Source organism: Strongylocentrotus purpuratus, unplaced genomic scaffold, assembly GCF_000002235.5.
Source record: "Strongylocentrotus purpuratus isolate Spur 01 unplaced genomic scaffold, Spur_5.0 spur5_scaffold_10, whole genome shotgun sequence".
Lineage (NCBI taxonomy): Eukaryota > Metazoa > Echinodermata > Echinoidea > Camarodonta > Strongylocentrotidae > Strongylocentrotus > Strongylocentrotus purpuratus.
In genome coordinates this window covers 29233817-29255018 of record NW_022145595.1, presented here as the reverse complement: position 1 = coordinate 29255018, position 21202 = coordinate 29233817, and the positions used below count along the sequence as shown (strand labels likewise).

The 21202-nt window shown below is 35.9% G+C and overlaps 1 protein-coding gene across 3 annotated transcripts in view; it reads right to left on the bottom strand.

Annotated features, from left to right (window-relative positions):
* The window catches only part of LOC584014 (WD repeat and FYVE domain-containing protein 3), a 104226-nt gene that overhangs the window by 16607 nt on the left and 66417 nt on the right, over positions 1-21202 (bottom strand). For 2 of the 3 annotated variants that reach the window (XM_030980012.1, XM_030980014.1), the window contains 17 exons: positions 19966-20043; positions 18678-18899; positions 18046-18229; positions 17418-17578; positions 16760-16908; positions 16180-16300; positions 15643-15728; positions 14884-14967; positions 14452-14506; positions 13882-14001; positions 13174-13291; positions 11271-11300; positions 7060-7166; positions 5721-5874; positions 4809-4900; positions 984-1196; positions 358-490 (listed from right to left, as the gene is read on the bottom strand). In XM_030980012.1, coding sequence (XP_030835872.1) covers positions 358-490; positions 984-1196; positions 4809-4900; positions 5721-5874; positions 7060-7166; positions 11271-11300; positions 13174-13291; positions 13882-14001; positions 14452-14506; positions 14884-14967; positions 15643-15728; positions 16180-16300; positions 16760-16908; positions 17418-17578; positions 18046-18229; positions 18678-18899; positions 19966-20043 — 2107 coding nt within the window. The remainder of the gene's footprint in view (positions 1-357; positions 491-983; positions 1197-4808; positions 4901-5720; positions 5875-7059; positions 7167-11270; positions 11301-13173; positions 13292-13881; positions 14002-14451; positions 14507-14883; positions 14968-15642; positions 15729-16179; positions 16301-16759; positions 16909-17417; positions 17579-18045; positions 18230-18677; positions 18900-19965; positions 20044-21202) is intronic. The other variant, XM_030980013.1, reaches the window with a different exon arrangement.

The window sequence follows — 21202 nt, the reverse complement described above, 5'->3', positions numbered from 1 at the left end:
TTCTATGGAAAGCAAGTGGAAATATTTTTCCCTTGAGGACAAACAAAATGTATTCATGAAGCACATCCATGATTGTGGCAGTGATTATTCTAAAATGCACAAAGTGGGACATCTCCATGTTTAAAAGATCTGTGGATATTTGGGGATTATTTGTACCAAAGCTAATTATGCAGCACATGCCCTTTCAGGGCGTTTTGGACATTATTTAAATTTAAAGGAAAGCAGGGCATTTCACCAAACCCTCATTTGTAATGTGAGTTAAATATAATAGCAATGGGTTGTTGTCAAACTTGTACTTATGACGGTTTCTTAAAATGCTGCTCAGATGTACATATTCTATCTACACTGTATGCTTACCTTTGAGTGGTTGTAATGATGGTCTGAGTGTGTCCAGGTTGTGGAAGAAGAGCCTTGAGATAGCGATGGAGTTACCAGCATTGTCTCCTACCCGGTTACTCACTCGCTTCTGTAAGTGAGGCTTCTTGAACAGCTACAGAGGATGAAATCACGAGAGAAATTCACTCTGGTTAAACAAAATTGTTGATGTCTCCACAGACAGCACTTTTTGCAAAAGAATCATCAATGCTGAAGATATCCATGTTCCCTACACCATACCTAACCCCAACCCTACACTAACATTTAAATCCATCTGTAACCCTAACCCTAATCTTCACCCTTATCCCAATCCTACATCTCTGAAGACAGAACGTTCAGAGCTAATGACATCTGAGTAAATGTTACCAGAGCAAATGTCAGATCAATTTAGCTGCTTGCTCAGCTGTCCAAAGTTATTGATGATCGTTATTGACGATTCCAATGACAGCATTCTTCTTGACAGCATTATCAATGACCTACCTTAAAACCCTAAAACCCAAGCACAACCTGAATGCTAACCATGATCTTAACCCAAATCCTGTATTGTTGAAAAAATAAAGCCAGGTGGAAACAAAGTCAGAGCAAATGACAGATGAAGAGTTTCTCACCTGCTTGGGGACCTGTCCAAAGTTATTGATGACTCCGATGAAAGCATTCTTCTTGAGAGGATCATCGATGCTGTAGATATCCACGTTGCCTTCGTAGAAGAGATAGTGGAAGACATTGTGGGCCTCCTCAGCTTCCTTGCCTTGCTGCTTGTAACCGAAGATGAGATCGATCCACTCATGGAGGTGAGCGCTCACATAGTCACACTCTAAAGCCTGTGGGAAATCACAGCATTTAATATTGTGTTATGATGTGCCCTCATGGTTCAATGTTATACAGTCAAACCTGCTTTAGTGACCACCTGTCTACAAAGACCACATTTTTGGTTTGAAATTTTTTGGCTTGAAAATGGTTTCTCATTGAAACATGTACTAAAGGAACCACTACAAAGACCATTTTTGTGGATAGTGGGTGGTTGCTATAGACAGGTTTGACTGTAGTAAATATTTTGTTTACAAATTTTAATTCAAACTGTTTCGGGAATGTTTTTCATTAAAAAAGTGACAATGGAATATTGTACATATTCATACAGTGGCTGAAGTGAAATAACTAGTGACTTCACATTTAATAAGTATGTGAGCGAATAGTATGTGACATATATTCAAAATTGCTTTTGATGATTTACACACTCTGTTCTCATTGATATATATTTCATATGTATTCTAAATTGAAAGTTTATTTGTAATTTTTTGTTTTGTTTAATGTGTAATTGTTTATCATTATATCTTGTTTGTTATGGCACTTAGAGACTTCAGTGGTAAGCGATTTATAAGCACAGTTTTTTTATCATTATTATTATTATTATTATTATTAGGTGGTCTGTCAACGACAGATCACCTATTGTTTTCGTCAGAATTTTCTTTCTTTATTTATTATTATTATTATTTATTTTTATTTCTTCCCGTTTTTTGTTTATCGGTTAACTCAAGATCGGTTGTGTTAATTTCTATCAATTTTGACACAGTCATAGGTCATTGTCATGACACGTGACAGGAACATTTTCAAGGTCATCATGTTATCGTGACGTCATCCAGGCGCCATTTTGTGTAATCACATTATCCATCATATCTTCATGATGCGTACTCAAAGTTCATTCATATTCATATCACATATACTTCAGATCAAGGGTCAACAGGTCATGTCATCAAAGGTCACATAACGGTCATGGCGCGCGCGTATGTGCGCGTCAAAATTTTAAATTGCTCAAAATCACTTAACTACTAAAGGAGAGTACGAATCAGGTCATTTGAAGCATTTCAAAATTTTCCGTCCGTACTTGTCCCCGCGCGCAGGGCGCGCGCTCACAACGCGCGGAAAAGGTCAAATTCAATTTGTTTACATGATTTAGATTCCTCTTACCGTAAATGACAATTTACATTAATTTCAGTCACTCTTGACCTTTCATAAGGCCGTGAGCGCGCGTCAAAGTTCAAATTCCGCGCGTGCTGCTATGGGCAATATAATGCAAATTTGATTAAAAACATGCTACTTTATAAATCGAAATAGCTCTTCAAATAGTCCATTGACCCCCAATTTTTATATCATGGTTGGAGAAAGCATGAGTTGGAGATATGATTTCATACCACCCTGACTCGTACAAAGTGAAATAAAGTCATCATATTGGCATCCAAACTCAAACAAATGTATTTTGTTGATGACGTCATTTTTGTCTTTGTTTATTGGTGATTATCTCACTTATCGGTGATTGATCTTCTCCCAGATTTTAATATGTTGTAGCTGAGATATTTTTCTATCAAAATATATCATTTATTTTTCATTTAGATGACGTCATCATAGTTAAATATTCGATTAAAGGTGACAATGCATAATTTGTCATATTTACGTGTTATGTCTACGGGAGGTCACTTTTTTCAAAACATGAATCTGCATGACAAGGTGTTTTGACCAGGATCTCGATTGTAATTCAATAGTTTTCTTCCAAATTTTAGTATGTTGTAGGTGAGACTATTTGCTATCTAAATATTCCCTCAATTTTTTTAATCAGTTGTCAGGATCATGCTTTTGCTCATCATCATCATTAACTTTATCGTTTTTATCGTCATATAACATTATCATTATCATCATCATCATCACCTTTACTATCATGATCATCACCATGTTCATCATGATCATCATTGTTTACATGTCTATATAACTTGTCCCATTCTCAAATCTCTCATAAGACTTAGACAGACCACCTTATTCGTCTACGTGACGAATTAAATTCTAGTATTTTAATTGAATTTGTACAAAAACACAATTCAATTAAAATAAATTTGTGACCACTTTTTTGTGTGCACGATTACTCAAAATTGAACCGTCCAATTTCTTTTAAATTTGACACAGTCATAGGTCATCATCTCAAGACGTGACAGGAACATTTTCAAGTTCATCAAAATATCGTGACGTCATCCAGGCGCCATTTTGTGAAGTACTCTAAAATACAACTCATGATCATATCTTCATAAACGTAACTCATTTCTCATTCATATTTATAACGATTGAGGTCAATATCCGTCCGGTCAACTTAAGGTCAATAAACGCGCGCGTACGCGTACGCCCGCGCGTCGGTGCGCGCAAAAATAAAAAATGCTCAAAATCACTTTTTGATCAAATTAGAGTACGTTTTAGGCCATTTCAAGCATTTCGAAAATTTTGCGTCATAAATTTGCGCGCACGTTTGTGTTCGTAATGGTCGTACACAACCTAGAATCGCCTTTTTTGGTCTATCATAGTATTGCCCATTTTATTCCGAGCAATTTGATACCTTGTTTATCTCTTTATGACCATTAATAACGAAATGAGCGTCGGTTTAAGGTAAATGTCCGTTCGAACCCTCAATTAACTCATGACGTCATCATGATGGCCTCCGTTCAAGGTAAATGTCCGTGCGTGCGAGCTCTTGTAATACAAAGCATATATGGGCAAAAACATGCCTATACAAATTCCATTGTAGCTCTTCAGAATGGATAGATACCCCCAATTCTTTTTCATATTTGGATAGATTATAAGTCGGAGATATGATTTCATATCTCATTTGACCCTCAATTAACTCAGGACGTCATTATAATCGCCTCCGAACTCAAAATTTCAATTTGCATATTATGACGTCAGCATATTTCTGGAAAATTGACTGTATCTCTGTAAATATTGATCAATTTTCATCCAAATTTTGATATGTTCTAGCTGAGACAAATCTCTAGAAATAAAGTGTCGACGTATTTTTCATTTTGACAATGGCATCATGGCGTATTTTTGCGATTAAAGGAGGCATGTCAATTTTCACATTTTGCGTGTATTCTCTACGGGACATGACTTTTTCTCAAAACTGGATTCTACATTCTTGTCTTTCGCGAGCAATATCTCCGTCGTTTTATCTTCGTTAACGCTGAGCTTTGAGTATGTTGTAGCTGAGACAATGAGCTATCACAAGTGTGCCCTTTATTTTTCGATCAGATGCCGGTATCATGCTCATATTTCACTTGCAAAGTGGGATTTGAGAATTTCATTTTCCGTTTACGTGTAATTGCTACGGGAAACGTTTTGGTATATCGGTAAGGCACTTGACTTCCGTCCTCGAGCTCCCTGGTTCGAGTCCGGGCGTCTCCAACAATTTTTTTCTTCACTTTTTTTTCATTTTGACCTTTCAATGATCATAAAAATTGAAGACAGACCACCTAATTCGTCCCCATGACGAATTAAATTTCTAGTTATTATTATTATTATTATTATTATTATTATAGGTACTGGTGATAAAGAATCAAACTTTCACAAATGCTTCTAATTCTGAACAGCATCATGATGCTACAAGGATTACATTCTATTACCTCTCTGTGGAGGCGTATGAACTCTTTAGGATCTCCCTTAGCCCAGGGGGGTAGGATGATATCACCTAGCTCGATGCCACTCTGCTTCACACCTGTCAAAAAAAAAAAAAAGACCCATGAAAGTGGAAAAGGCATTTAATAAACAAATTCTGTCATCATTTCGTCAAAGATCTAGATCATTTAACCTTAAAGCCTCTCTGCACTACTTGTAGCTACTTGCGCCCTCTATATAGCCAACAATGCCTAATCGGTGACCACTGGTCCCCCATGGTCACCTATCAGTGACCAAGCAGGGAGGTCTAATCCCTCCTTGCCAAAATAGTGCAGATACATGTAGGCTTTAAAGCAATAAAAAGCATACACACTAATAGCATATACATCTAATCTTGGTGCAAGAAATCTAAAATCTAAATGTTAAGAATCTTCATAGGAGAGATCTTCATAGGAGAGACACTGGGAGAAACAGCAATTTTCTTTCCTTATCAAATCTGAAACATTAGTTGGTTGGTACGTTGCAGCAAGAAATTAGGTGACCCATGAGAGTGGCAACATCATCTTATGATAACTGAAGGATTTTGTCACGTATTATCAAATCAGAGAATTGGATTTGTACAAGAGAAATTCAACAATCATAGATAACTGATAATTGATAAAACATATTTATATTTTTACCACTTTTATGTACCTGTTTGTATTTTTGTTTATTTAGAAATTAGAACTGACACCACAATGATGCTATATGCTTTTAAAAACAGGAAATGTTAGCACAAGGATATAAGCCTTGATCCTTTTTGTTAAAGGGATAGAAACTCTAAAGCAGAAGAAGATGAGGAAGAAACAACTTGGTTATTCCTCAAGGACTACATAAGTCTGACATTGAAGGCTGAAGGTTATGTTTTGAGTGTCACTCACCTAAATCAAAGTGGTTCTCGTTGGTGAGAAACTCTGGCAAGTAGAAGAACTCTGGGATGAGCTCCTTCACATCCGCTGTGTTATGCTTGGATGCAGACAGCCAGCTGTCTTTGATACTGTGGAACATCCGGTCAGCTAGATCAAAATGGCCACCCTGCAGGACGAGAAAAGTGGAAAAATTGGTTTTTCTTAAGGTGACTGTAGTACCAGTAGTTATATCAATTATAAAAAAGTTGTGATACTATCATCATCACCATCATCATCTTGATCCGCATCATTATCGCAGAGATGCCAACCCTATAGGACGGTAACAAATGGGGGTCTTTCCGGAACGCAAAACGACGCAGCATATTTTCGAGCAAAACGTACACAAACACCCAATCACTCTTATTGCATTTCAAACCTACCATTTTTAAGTTCAAAATAAAGATGTGCATCAAAACGTTTAAAAAAATCTGTTTGCAGTCATAGGATCTCCTCCTCGGGTACTCGCTCTTTTCAGTGAATCCATGATAATATTCAGAAAGAAAACACCTTGTTCAAGCGTCGAACGGCAAATTCGAATCCACAGTAACAATGGCAGAACACGTACCGTACACACTAATGCACACTACACGCACACCGTACCGCCAGTACCAGCCCAAGCCGCTAGGCCTGGCGTTCATGTACATCACGCACCGTACCGCACTTGCAATGCACCTGCTGAATCACCACGCACACAATCATTCACCATCATGCTCCCCCCAAAACGCACAATCGCTCGTAGCACACCTAGCATCAGAACAATAATGACAGCGGCAGCGTTGTTTCGGAATTAAACAAGATGGCGGCCGACGGACCATGTGCGCAATTAGCATGTAGAGGGTGAAAGTGCCAATCCAGTGTAGTCAAATTCACTAAACTTTTGAGTAAATGGTGCGCGACATGCAGCGTTGTGTACAGAGGCTATGTGTAGATAGGCAGCATACGCAATAATCATGGACCTTCTAAAGCTATAATGTACTTATTTATCGTTTCCCGTAACCGTTTGGTTGTTTACCGTAACGCCGTAACAAGAGCAATAAAACCGGAACAAATACGGCAAAAACTGTAACGGTTGGCATCCCTGTTTTTGCCACCACCAGAACCATCAATACATCCACCATCAACAACAACAACAACACCACCATTATCTTCATCACCATCATCACCACCACCACAAACTTCACAACCACCACCACCACCACCACCACCATCATCACACTAATCATCATCAACGTTGTTGTCGTCGTCACCGCCACCACTGTCGCCGCCACCACCGCCGCCACCACCGCCACCACCACCACCACCGTCTACTTACCTGTAACCTGAGGAAGTGCTGAGTGAATGGCTCCATACGGATGAGGTACGATGCTACAATCATGGCAGAGGAATAGTGCGTGCTGTAGTAACATGGGGGCGTGTCATCTACAGAGCAAAAAGAAATATACATTGATTTGTAATCAGCATCAGATGACATAAAAATTATTATTTCCTTCTAGAGAACTCTTATTGGATTACAATAAGATAAAATTAGGATGAATTTCATCATTTTTTGGTCATTTTCAGAAATGTCCAATTCTTTATCCAAGCTTCTTAGACCTTAATTGTCCCTCATATCTAGACAGACACAACTTCACAGACTTAACCTTCTAATGGTACAATGTTCTTCCATCCCTATGTTACATATACATGTAGACAAATTCAATTTAATTTAGGAACTTTACATAAATGTTGATCTAAGGAGATACGGTGTAGAAAAATATATAAATGACTCGTTTGGGTACCAACCTGCATGTAAGCTAAATATGACAGGTTGAACCTATCAATGATGAGATTTATAGTTTTCATTTTGTTGATTTTGTTTTACTTTCCAAATCATTACCAATCAGGCCCAACAGCTCTGATCACTGAACTATTGCACATGTCCATCCTGTATTTTTCAACCTTTCATACAAGGACTTGCAACTAAATGCGGGATCTAATCTGCAAATTCAAATTATTTTGTTGCTGCTTTTCCTTATTAAAATAATACAAACTGTTATTATAACACGCGACTATTGTCCTTCTATTAATTCACACAAAGAGAATCAGTTTTAATTTAAAGACACACACGATAGAATACTGTGCAGATAGCACAGAAGTTTTGTTATACACAGTGGAAAAAACAGCAAGATCAAATTCAAATGTTGTTTAGCAATTATGTGTAATTTGGAGCTTGGCCAATTCATGCAAATATTAGATTTGAATCACGACCATGAAACTCAGTGTTTGTTAATAGCAATTTGTGTCTTCAAATATTTGAGTAAAGAGAATATATAAATCAGCTTTAACAATTACATGTGCAGGTAGCACTGTGATAGATGATTAGTTTTTAAATTATAACGCTGCTACAGTTTACAGTTGATTAATGTGCATTTAAGTTTCACATAAATGGAGAAACACACTGTAATTATATTCTACATGATTAAAAATGAGGAAGCACATTTCCTTGTTCAGTTTGTAAACAGAGGAAATATTAATGAGTTGATAGAGTTTCTCACATGACATTTGAAACAAAAAGGCAATTAATGCACACAAAACACTTATCCTGTCATATATACATATCAAAGATTTCAAATTAGGTAAGATCTAGATGAATTAGGTAAGACAAAGATGCTATGAATATATTTCCCCTTCAAATGTCCCCACTCTTTGTACTGTATGTGTTCCTAATGAAACAAAATTCATGTAATTCTGGCATAAAAACCATAGATGATTATAATGACTATCAATATGTGAACCTCAATAAATAGTTGAGACACTAACCATCATAAATGTACAAGTAACTTCCACTATAACCATCATTACAAAAATCATTTTTTAATCACTGACATTGTTGTAAATAACTTAAGTGATATATTTAACTTCATTGCCATGCAGAAGGTTCATTGGGTAAAAACTGAAAAAGGGGAACAAATTAAAACCTCCACCAAATTCAAAGAGGATTGAAAGGGACTTTGGAAAAAATAGTGCATAAATCAACAAAATAAATGAAGGGGCCTTATGCAAAATGTGTCTGCCACCAGAAATTAGGATCCCTAAATATCAGCTCTAAAGCAACAGCCCTACATGTATATGGGCTGTTTTTTAATTTTGTTAATAGAGGTGTTGTGGTCTAGTGGATAAGTCGCCGGACTGTAGATCACAAGGTACAAAATTCAAATCTCAACCCTGCACAAACGTCCTTTGGTAAGATGTTAATCTACATTTGCCACTCTCCACCCGGGTGTAAATGGGTACCCGATATGCTTGTGCGCTAGTTACTTTGGTGGCTCAGCTATAACCATGGTGACAATGTCTAAGCGCCATGCACATCACTCATATAGGATATGAACGATATTATTATTGTTTCATGAAAACCAACCATATCATCCATTGCTAGATACATTAATTTATATAGGTACATGTATAAGAGGTACTTATTGCCAATAAAATAAATCAGGAGTGCAGACTTATAAATGCTCATAAATACTCTAAATTCATACTTGGCATTGGTTTAAAAATGACTTTACCAAGCATGGCTATGGTACCCTGAAGTTACTTAATAATTTATAAAAGACAATTATAGTTAACTGCTGGAGTAAATGGACAAAACGATGCTTTTCCACCACTTGTATTAGCAATAACTGTGACATTGCTCACATTTTAATTTCTAACTCAAAGCTTTATTGGTCTAATACACAAAATAGATTTGAATTTGGCATAAACATTCTCAAGATTATCTGGCAGTTTCTTGTACAACTATTTGCCCTATTGGAGTAAATAACAATTACCCGTAACCCCCATTACTACAAATAAACAACAGGAGAATAACAGAATATTAACTGATGTTAGATAAAAACATATATTGTGAATAACCTTTCGAGTTTGATAAGTGAGAGTGAATTAAAGAATGATTATGTAGTGCATACATTCAATGTAAGTTTTGCACATAATGCTGAATTGTTTAAAATGCACCAATGTACATCGTAACATTTCATATGGTAATATGTGTACAGATCTTACTAGCTCTCCCAGCTGATTAAATGAACGTAATGGTATGATTTTTAATATATTTTTGTTTATTGGTGAATCATGAAATCATGGATTAAGCTGACAATGTACATGTATATATGTATCAATCTACCATATGTTTTCCTCTAACCTTACTACTATCATGGATGAGTGAATTTTATTCACATTCATGTGTTTGCACATATTGAGCACAACATACAATTCAACATGTATTCTAGAACTAGTGAGCATGTTGTTGATATGAATGTAATGGTTCAAACAATGACATTTCACTCATTTTCAAATGTATTATGTGCAATGTATTAATCAGAATAAATATATAAATGTTATTTCTCATTTAGTAACTTGTACATTCTTGTGTTGAGATGGCGAGTGAAAATTACACAGCAACATTACACTTTGATCCAAATTCAACCTTTCAGGACAGTATTCATATGGGCTCTGAATTAAAATTTATCAAGTCAAACCACAAAATGTGGAATGATTGTCCCGAAAGAGTTATCAGCCTTAGATTTAAGGCCTTAATTTCATTTCTTGTTTTGGGGGGCTTAAATTTCCTGGAAAAGCATCCTGATTATCATTTCCCCATGTAACTAATACATTGTTGGTACATGTATGTCTCCTGTGATGTTAACGATATAACCATATTTAAATACTGACAGGGTTACTCCGTTGAAATAATACCAAATGAATAAATAAACACAATTTTCCTAACCATTAAAGGTACATGTATTATGTATTATGATACAACTAGCCAATTTGACAATGAAAATGAGCGGACATACATCATCCTATCATGGATGTTCATCTGTATTGGTGGATATACAACATATTTATGATTATGCTTGCCCAAAGATTTAAAATAGGAACTCAATTGCATTTACACTTTTCTTAACAAGTAAGAAAGTGGGAAACTCAAATTGAAACTGATACAAATTCTGTTTCTGCACTAACCCACCACTTCAAACTCAAAACATCCATAAACCCCTCACATCACGACCCATTTGAAATTTCAAACTGTTAATATAAAGATATAGCTGTACAACCAGACCACTCAAGGGAAAAGAAAGGCTCTTTATAAGGGGATTCCCCCAGGTTAGGATGGTGTGGTAGAATGGAGTATCTCCAGTGGAAAGGGGATGAAAAGGGGGGTAAGCAAAGAAGAAGCACCTGCACCCAAAAATGGGAATTCTTCCGGGGGTGTCTATAAACAAATATAAACCCTACACCAGGAACAAATGCAGGCGGGTACAAAGTGTGATAATTGGTTTCTTTCAACAGTCAAAGACTTTGTCCATCATGCAAATACTCATTTGTTAGTAGTTCCTTTGATATGACTTGATTTTCATGATTTCTAAACTTTGAATACACTTGTACGTCTAGGGGTTAATCAAGATCTCTTGAAAGCTAACGTGAAGAGAGAACTTCAAATCTGTATGTTTTTTGTAGTGAAGGCTAGTGAAATCAAATGCTTACCTAAAACCCAGCACGACGGTCTAGTACATGCTTATGAGATAACAAAGCAGTAATAAAGGAAGAGGGATTATTGCATAATCAAGGTTGTTAAAGAGCACTCATGAACTGGATTAACCTAGGGATTTTTTAAGGATGCAATGGATTAAGGAGGGGGCAAAAACAAATGTTATGGGCGAAGACAGTTGACAGGTTATGGTCGTAACTTCCACTGGTATTGTAACGTAATTTATAATCATAAAAGGTCTGAGATATTCAACTCAAAAGTACATCTGCATTTCTATTAAAAAGGTTGAAGAGATTTCAATTTTTGTATGATTATGAATGAGAAAAATATTTGTTTGTTTTTACTTCTTATTCCCTGATATAATTTGGCACTTTGGGGCTAATTTTTTTCTTCTGAATCATGTACTGAATGAAAAAAAAAACACCCAGTAATGATGATATAATTATCTAGAATGTTAATGAAGGTATCCTTCTTAGCCTGCACAATAAATAATTTAGTAACATATGAGAGAAATGATAATAGTTTTTATTTTACATACATGAAACTGTATTTCAATATTTGTAAGAATCATATGAGGAAGATCAGGTAAAGAAAACATGATAAAGTTTCATGTTGTTCTTTTAAGAATGAAAATTTTTTATATTTCATGACCAGAAATTGAACAGCTCTTTAATTCCCATGAAGAGTTTACATCTAAAATGCAAATAATTAACTGACTTTTTTTGTTTACAACTCTAAATTCATAAGTTTGCAGTTTCACCATGTGGGTAGTCCTGAAAAGGACTGCTGGGTTTGAAAGGGGATAGAAAAGAGAGTGAGTAAGAGAGAGGTATCCTTTCAGTTTTGTCCTATGGAGGACTATTTGGTAATGTATGGATAGAGGTAGAGAAAATAAGAGGGGTATTCATTCATTAGATGAGACCTGAAAAGGACTGGTGCACCCAGTTATGGAGAGAGAGGGGGAGGGTCACTTCTAAATCACATAATTCGGTCATTCCTATCCCCTGTCGTGAGGTCAAACACATCGCAAAAAGTTTCTACAAAAAATGCATGACTACTCCCAACACACAGGTACATTGATATTTGATTAGTGATTGCTAATCACAGCATTTCTAGACACATTCCTGATTCCTCAAAACGTATCATGGAAAAAAACATATCAATAATATAATACATGAAGGATATAATCTCATTGGACTGGCTAGAGATATCACAATTTAAAAACAAAGCATTCCTTAAATCAAGGATTTGATATGCTAGAGCCCCATAATGGCAGCACAGCTAAAGCCGGAGGTAATAACCTCCAAATTTGGAAGCGCTTATTGATTGTAATAAGCGCTATATAAAAACTGAGTATTTATTATTATTATTATTCAATACATTTAATTACCCACATAGTAGCTTTAATATCACTAGAAACTTGTACTTGGACAGACAGATACAGATATTTTTTTGATAGTACTTTCCCATCCTCTGCCTCACCATGTATAATTATATTTGTTCTATCAATTCACCTTGCATACTGGTAATCTAAATTAAATAATAAGCAAAGGCAATTTTCCCCAACTCAGAATAATGAGCTACTACCTTGTTAAAAGCTAATATAATGTAGCACGTGTACCACTTTGCAGGTTAACAACAAATGAATGATTTTGCCCACGTCTCTTACTAGATTTGTATCTTTTCCATGAATAAATAAATCTTTCAATATAGACGAAAAACTGGTTTGTAATTCTGAAACAATCACTGACAAATATGATATCATTAAATTATTAAAGAAAAGTAAAAACTATTTGTTTGACTTCCTTGGTCAGATGTGGATTGTGAGTTGGAAATAAAAGGTATAATATTTGTCATGGGTCACAGTCGTTGACCTTTAACCTTTGACCTCTGGCTTACCTTGTAAGTCTGCCCAGTCTTCGAATCTCTTCCTGAACTGAGCCAGTCTCTCCCACGTCTGAGCTCCCATTGGTTTACTCAAGTCCCGGAATGTCCTAGAATCCGTCAGGTCCAATTCCTACACATGACCACAAGAAACAAAGAAAGACCCTTCAAACTCGGCAAAATGATGTTTTTTAACTCTTCGCTTACAGTGAATACCAGACAAATTATTATAGACTTAAATGTAATACTAATATACATTGTATATCTTTGCCTATGTGTCACTGAAATGTTAATCAAACCATCTTTGAAACAGATGCTGCTGCTTCTACATCATGTTTTTATTACCTGTATGTTACTATATCTCATATTTTCATTTGAGATTTTAAACTTTTCACCTCCAAATAAAATACTCATCTCTGAAACATGTCCACCAATAATAAATAACATTTATGACTTCTCATACTTGTGCATTTTCAATCTCAAAGAGACATCCTGAAAATGTCTAAAGGATAAATAAAGCACCACCCATACCCTTAAGCTTCTCAAAATAATTTGCTTCATGTTGTCTCCTCACGAGTGGCAGAAAATCAAAAGTGGGCTCCTAGAAAGACAAGGCCCAACTCCTATCCAATCTACCTGTTCATTTTAAGCATGTACACACACATTGTTTTGGAAGGCGTGCTCATATTGCCATGGTAACAAGGTATCATTGATAAAGCTTACCTCCGACTCATAGTCTGCCAGTATCCATGGGAAGATAGGATATTGCATGAGGTCGTTGTAGGATCTACCAGCTAACGTGTTCAATGCCATCAAGTACTGGAAATTGCTGATTTCTCCTCGCTACAAACACAAACAAACGTTTCAAAATGTGAGCAAGTATTTATTGATGGGTCAGTGCTGCAATATTTAATGTTACTTGTCTTTTGTGATTAAATCCAAATTAACATAATCTTGAATCAGCACTCTTACCTATCAGTGATATATCTAGCATAACACAGCATGACCCCCCCCCCCCCCACCCGAGACCCAAGCTGGGAAAATCAATACAACATACAATGGGTGTAGGGCAAGTGACGTTGCCTGTATACATTACCTTTGTATCTTAAAAATTTTAAGCATTTTAAGGTGACATAATATTATGAAGTTTGAAAAGAATATTGTTAAACTGTAAATCTAAATACATATAGATACCAGAACCTAGTTATGTTCTCTACAAAAATATGCATACTCGTATTTTCCTAATATCTTATTTGGAATAAAGATATGATTTGATTTCAAATGTATTCTTACCTCCCATCTCTGAGTGACAGACTTCATGCCAATGATGCTTCCCAGGAAATTTGGTCTGAAATTGAGAAAAATCAAAATATTTATGAATTGTACAATAATTTCTCTCCACATTCTCTGACACAACACCAAAATTCCAGGTTGATATTCAATACATGGTATCAATCATGTTCATTACACTGCTGTATCAAATTGTGTGCCACTAAAATAGAAATTATTTTACATTAAAAAGAAAAGTTTGTGAAATGGTGCTTTCGCGGGCCACTGTTCTTCAAAAAGAAATATAATGCAAATAGCCATTCAATAGCATACATAATAACTAAATCATCAAAACATCTAGACAAACAATGACAAACCAGCCATCTTATGTGTTTGTATGGTGAATAATATGATCTTGAATAAAATAGTCAGAATATGATTTTCTGGGATACGTACCCTCCTTCTACCTGTGCCCTCTTACTCTGTCCTGCTACTGATTGCACAGCATCATCTGTTAACCTGGTTGCTTCAGCATTGAATCTGAATAAAAACACACATCATCGTGATAACAAGGATAATACATGAGTTTTTTGGTACACTGTGATTATATATATATATAAACAGACAAGGAGCAGCCACTATAATGCCATGAGTGTCACAATGTGACAGACAATGAGAGCTTAGAAGCCATTCCTACATGTATCATTAGGCCTAACAAACAAAAAAGATGTTGTATTGCCCTTTTGGTGCCAAAACATGGGTCAGTCGGTTGGAAATCTTTTTTTTGCTGATATTTCTAAGTTTTTAAAGCTTTAATACATGTTTTTATTAATAAAACATTTTTTCTTCTAAAAAAAGGGTAAAAAAAAAAACTTTTTTAAAAGCCGACCGTAGATTTCAAGACTTGTGGGTCGCAAAGGGCAATACAAGATCTTTTTTTTTAGGCCTTATCATCATCATGCATTTTTCCATACTGAGGGGAGGGACATGCTAATAAGGTTGCGCAGTCCACAGTCTGTAATATCATCATCTTGTCACATACTTCCACAACTTGTCTCATGGTATCACATGAGATGCATCAAAATTTCATGCTTCCTTCAACCAATGGCCTTCCTCCTGCCTATCAGCAAAAATTATTCACTGTTTACATTCTTTTCCACTACAGTAATAGTAATTTTCCTTGAGAAAGGACAGGTTTTGCAGATTGTGTCTCACCTTTGGTAAACCTTGTTCTTGACTTTCCTGGGGAATGCTAGGAGATGGTTCCTCCCATCAGATGAGAATACTTCAATGGCAATAGGCTGCAACAAAATAATAGTGATGTTTTCTTAAACCAATGGAATCCAATTTGATCTTGGTGTAATATACATATTCCATAGTACAGGCAGAGGTTTCAGTTATCTCAGGATTAATACTCAGCACGTTATTGTAAATCCAGCATTAAAATTAAAATTTTAAATGCTCTCAAATAATCCTTCTTCAAACGATTTAATATGCACATTTCTTGCTACAAGTCCATTAACTCATATCCTTAGTGATATAATTCTAAAGGTATACGAACTACACGCTAAGCTAATGCCCCAACTAAAATACAAAAAGCATCACTACTTTTTATGAAAAAATTCAATTCAAGATCAATACTACATTTTGACATAATCCTATTACAATGTGTAATTACTCAGCTTACATCTTTTAACAAAGTTTATCATCAATGTAATCATCATCATCAGTCTCATAATGTTGCCAATTTACCTGCAGAAGATATCTCCTCTTGAGGACTTCTCGGATTTCTTCATAAGCGAATTTGCTGCACATTCTCTTGCCAAATGAACGCTGCCCTCTGGAGGCCCTTGGAATGATGGGGTCTTGATGTCTGTAATGGTGGTATGAAAGGTGATGAAAATTTATCAAAGGAGAATTAGAAAGGTTTCATTTGTTTTCCTCCTGCAGTCGCTTTTAAAGTATTGCATAACAATTCCAAATACTTTCACAATTATCAGTTATCGTCATAGCTCCTGCCCCATTCACTATTCATCATCATGTTGATCATTACACTGATGATGATGATAATCATTATCATCACCACCATCATAATAATCTTCAGGTCCATCATCAAACATCATCACCATCACTTCCATCATCACTACCCCCACTACCATCACCATGACACCACCACCAACAACATTAATAATCATTTATCACAATCCTCAATTATCATCATCTTCACCATCACCACTAACACCACCACCACCAAAACCACAGTCATCATCACTACCACCACCAATCATCACCACTACCACTACCACAACCACAACAATTCCCCTTAACTTACTGGTCTGGTACTGAGTCAATGTCACATATCTCTCTGGAGCTGAGCAGTGTAAAGCCATCTACGATGTAGAAGTGATCTTTGCAGAACAGTAAAAGTCCCTCCATCGTGTCCAAGCCTTGGATTCTGGCACACCTGAAGATGTGACGGATCTACAGAGTAACAGCAGGGAAATTTATTCATTTAGCACACGTATGATATGCTGTGCATAGCATGCAAATAGCAACATCAAATGACTTTAGAGGAAATGGTTTACAAATATCAAAACAACTGGAATAAAAATCTACAGTATCACAGCAACCTATGGGACAATTTGGAGTATGTTTACATCTTATTAACATCTTCAACATTGTGCACATCAGGCAAGATTTTGTACAAAAATCACTTGCCTTACCATTAGTTTGCCACTAAGTTACAAGAAGCACTGTTAATTGATTTTCAAGAGCTAGGCTTTAAACCCCAAGCACTTCACTGCTCCATTGTCCATCTAAGCAAACAGTGTCATCCACTATACTGACCATTACAATATTTTGATTTGTCAATATCAGGCCAAAAGATTCACTACACAAAGACTACTCTCTGCAAAGAAAAACAAGAGTATAAAGTTACTATAAATGAACTCAAACAAGAGATATATACATAATCACAAAGAGAGACAAACCTTTTCTCCCTGCTCCAACAGACGTAGGACCATCTGGTTATCAGTCTTCTGCTCTTCCAGGGGTTTGTCGTTTGGATTTTCGTTGTCGGGCGTGTCATCGTCATCATCCTGGTTGTTACGGGTACTGGTCTGCCGTGTCATTATGGAAGAAGCTCGCACATCTATCAACAAAAAGAAACCACTATTAGTTTTTTCAATTTCTTTTTTAAAATAATTTGTTTACAAATATAATTTAGACTTGCATCAAGTCTTGATTTCTAAAGATTTAGTGGATTAAAAAAAATGATGAATCAGGAAATTCAAGAATTTACATAAACTCTTCTTGGGTAATATGTAAACTGTAGTTCAGTTAAACATGACATAGCGACCAACACAATAAAAAGTCAAATTAAACAAAATGCTCTCCTTCTTTCTTAAGGGCATGTTTTTCTTGAGATCAATGTTGTCAACAAACAGACCCCCCCCCCCCCCCCCCCCCACATAAAAACAACCCCAAAACAAGAGGCTCTTCTTGTATCCCATGAGCAGTCTTTGTACATAGGTTTGAATATAGGACTATAATTTGAAGGTTCACAGATAAGAAGATGAACACCATCACCATGGGTGTCATTGTCATAGCAACCCGTACCTGGTCTTGTATCATCCACATCCATCATCTCCTCCTGGTTATTATCGCTCTCCATGTTAAGATCTGAGAGGCTGCCCTCTCCAGGGCTGATACCTGGCGCTGATTCCAGCAGGTTCTTGGTCTGTTTACATTGGCTGTACTTCTTACTGTCAAAGCTTATGGCCTTCCTGCCTTTAGATGGCTTCTAGAAGATAGAAAGGTCAACAAAATCAATGAATAATCAATAGCATTTTAGAAACGTAAAAACCAAAAGTTGGTAATTATGATCACCCTGTCTGTATGATACAATGACAGTCATGGAGAAAAACATTTCCCACATCCCTCTGTCAAAACAATGTTAATTATAAAACTCATAATTTAAACAGATTCAGTATTCTGACTTTTGATAATGAATAGGATTATTTGTTTGCTAAAAAGGGTACTAAGTACTGCAACATAACTTTAAAATGAATTGCATAATATAATTGTTTTTTCATAGTCCCAACGAGTTTTCATTACACTAAAAAAAAATTAATATCAGGATAGAATTAAACACATTTCTAAATATATTGCATGTAACGGGCACTCGATAGTCTAACAAAAAGCCTACTACAGACAACTAAAAAACACAGAATAAATATATCTGCACTTACATTGAGAATCATTTCATTCTCTGCCAGATACGGATAGTCCATGTAGAAGTCTGGATTGCGGATCATCTTCTTCCTCATCCTCGACGGGCCTTCAGTCATATCAAGCATCCACTTATCCAGGTAGCAACCATAGGGAGGTCCCCATAACCCCCTCTCTCTCATCAGCTCGTGTTCCAGCTGCTCCCACTTCTCCTTCATGAACCGCATCAAGTGCCTCTGACTCTGTATGGGTGTAAAGTTGTTTTTAGAAATACATTACATTAAAAAACATCCTATACATAGGTACATGTAGGTCCCCATAAACACAATCTCTCTCTTTCTTTTTTTCTGTCTCTCTCTCTCATCAATCTCATGTTATCATGCTGTTCTCTTTAATGAAGTGCACCAAGTGTCCCTGGCTATGTGAGAGTGCAAAAATGTGTAGAAAAAAAGAAAAAAAAAAAAAATATATATATATATATATATATATATATATATAGTATATAAATGGTTTGTTTGTTTTATTGAAAATCATCTCGCAGCCCGAAGGCTGAATTGTGTGACTTTTTACAAATTGATAAAAAAATTACATTACAATAAATACATGTGAAATCAGACATTACAAGATATAAATTCAAAATTCGTTCAAGTTCATAGTAAAAATATAAAATATAAAGTTATATATAAATGTGAACATGCAATAATATTTCCACTCCGATATTCATTGATTTTAAACGGGTCGTGTTTGTTTGTAACAATAGTTGCAATAGATTTGTATTGTAATTCGTCAGGTTCTACATTTCACTATTCCAGTAGGAACCCTAGGGAGGAAGGGGTAATCCCTCCCCCCCCCCCTTCTCTCTCTCTCCCTCATCAACTCATGTTCCAGCTGTTCTCACTTCTCCTTCATGAAGCGCATCAAGTGCATCTGGCTCTGCAAAGGTAGTCGTAACAGCTGAACCATTAGAACTTGAGAACATCCATTAATATCTCCATACTGACAATTTAACATTAACCTCATCCTCCAGTACACTGAAATTACTTTGAAATGAATTATTGGTGAGCTGATAAAGCGATTTATATGCTACTTGTTTATGCATGGGGTCAGAGGTCACATTTGTCTTTAACCCACTGAATACCATGCCCAGACTTACTTAGTCTAGAGTGTATGGAAATTGTGTTTTATACCAAAGTTAAATCAATTCAAACAGGTTAAGACGTAGAATAAGTAGATTTAACAATGACTGCATGAACGACGGAATCGATTCCTAAAACCCTGTTCCCATCTTGGGCCTGACTAGGCACTGACCTGTTCATGTTGCTTCTGTTGTAGCTCCATCAGCTCTCTCACAATAAATACATGGGTGTGTGTCCACATAGCAGCCTCCTACATTCATAAATACACAAAACGAATCTTGGTTTCATATGAAAAGGAAAAGCCATGACAATTCATATGATTTCACTGGCAAACATATATATATATATATATATACATGTACAGAGTACTCTAACCTTTGACACAATGAACAATACCCAGAAAATTGCTCTCAAATGCTTGACAAGAACAAACCGATGTCATACATACATGTACTAGAACTCCCCAAACCCCACAAGTTTCAATGACTTTTTCAGGATTCTAAAGAGGTATCTAGGGTCTTCCTTTTTTCGGGTTAAGTGGTTTGGACTTCCGTGACTTCTCAATTTTAATCAATTAGGACTTTGAACACTTTAGAAACTTGTTTCACTTTCATTCCTTTATTTTTTAACATTTTGAGTTTAAGTCATCCAAAAGCAAAACAAAATGCCAAGGGTTTGATTGACAAACAATGCTTCCAGAACCATTTTACCATCATCAACCAACATTCCCTTTGGCTTGTGTTTTTCTCTCCCTCTTGGTCTGTTTTTAACAATTAATTAGTTAACATTTCCAACTTGAAATAACAAAAAACATGTACCATTCATACACTTCAGTGCATCATACACAGAGCATGAACTAAAATAGGAATACTGTATGAGTTTTTTTTTTCATACAGGTTATATTTGTGCAAAATTCATGAATTGTTGTGGAGACATGAATTTAACAACACGCAAAAATGACCTGATAAGCCACGTGTGAACATATACTGTAGCCTAGGTTAATTCTTGTTAGAATAACATAAGAACTGACTGTGTCCCTGTTGTCAGCGAATACTTTTAACATAAAAATATAAGCTTAGTGTGAAATCAGAAACCACAAAGTCTCTAGTTGAAAGTTTCTGGTTATACAAACTTTTTCCTCCTCTTCTTCTTTTTTAAAAATTAATTCCATCGCTTGGCAAGGTAGAAAAGACATTCCCCATCAAGTGCGTGAATGTCCCTTCAGTGTACCCACAGAAGCAACTTGGGTTCTTAATAACCTTGTTCTTTTATTATCTAAATATTAGATTCAATATTAGGCTCTTTTGTAAGTTTGTTTATTAGGTTTAAATAATAGGTATTTCATTTCTTATCTGATCTTGTGTTCCTTTTTTATGTGTTTTTATGTTACATATTATATCTTGTTTTCG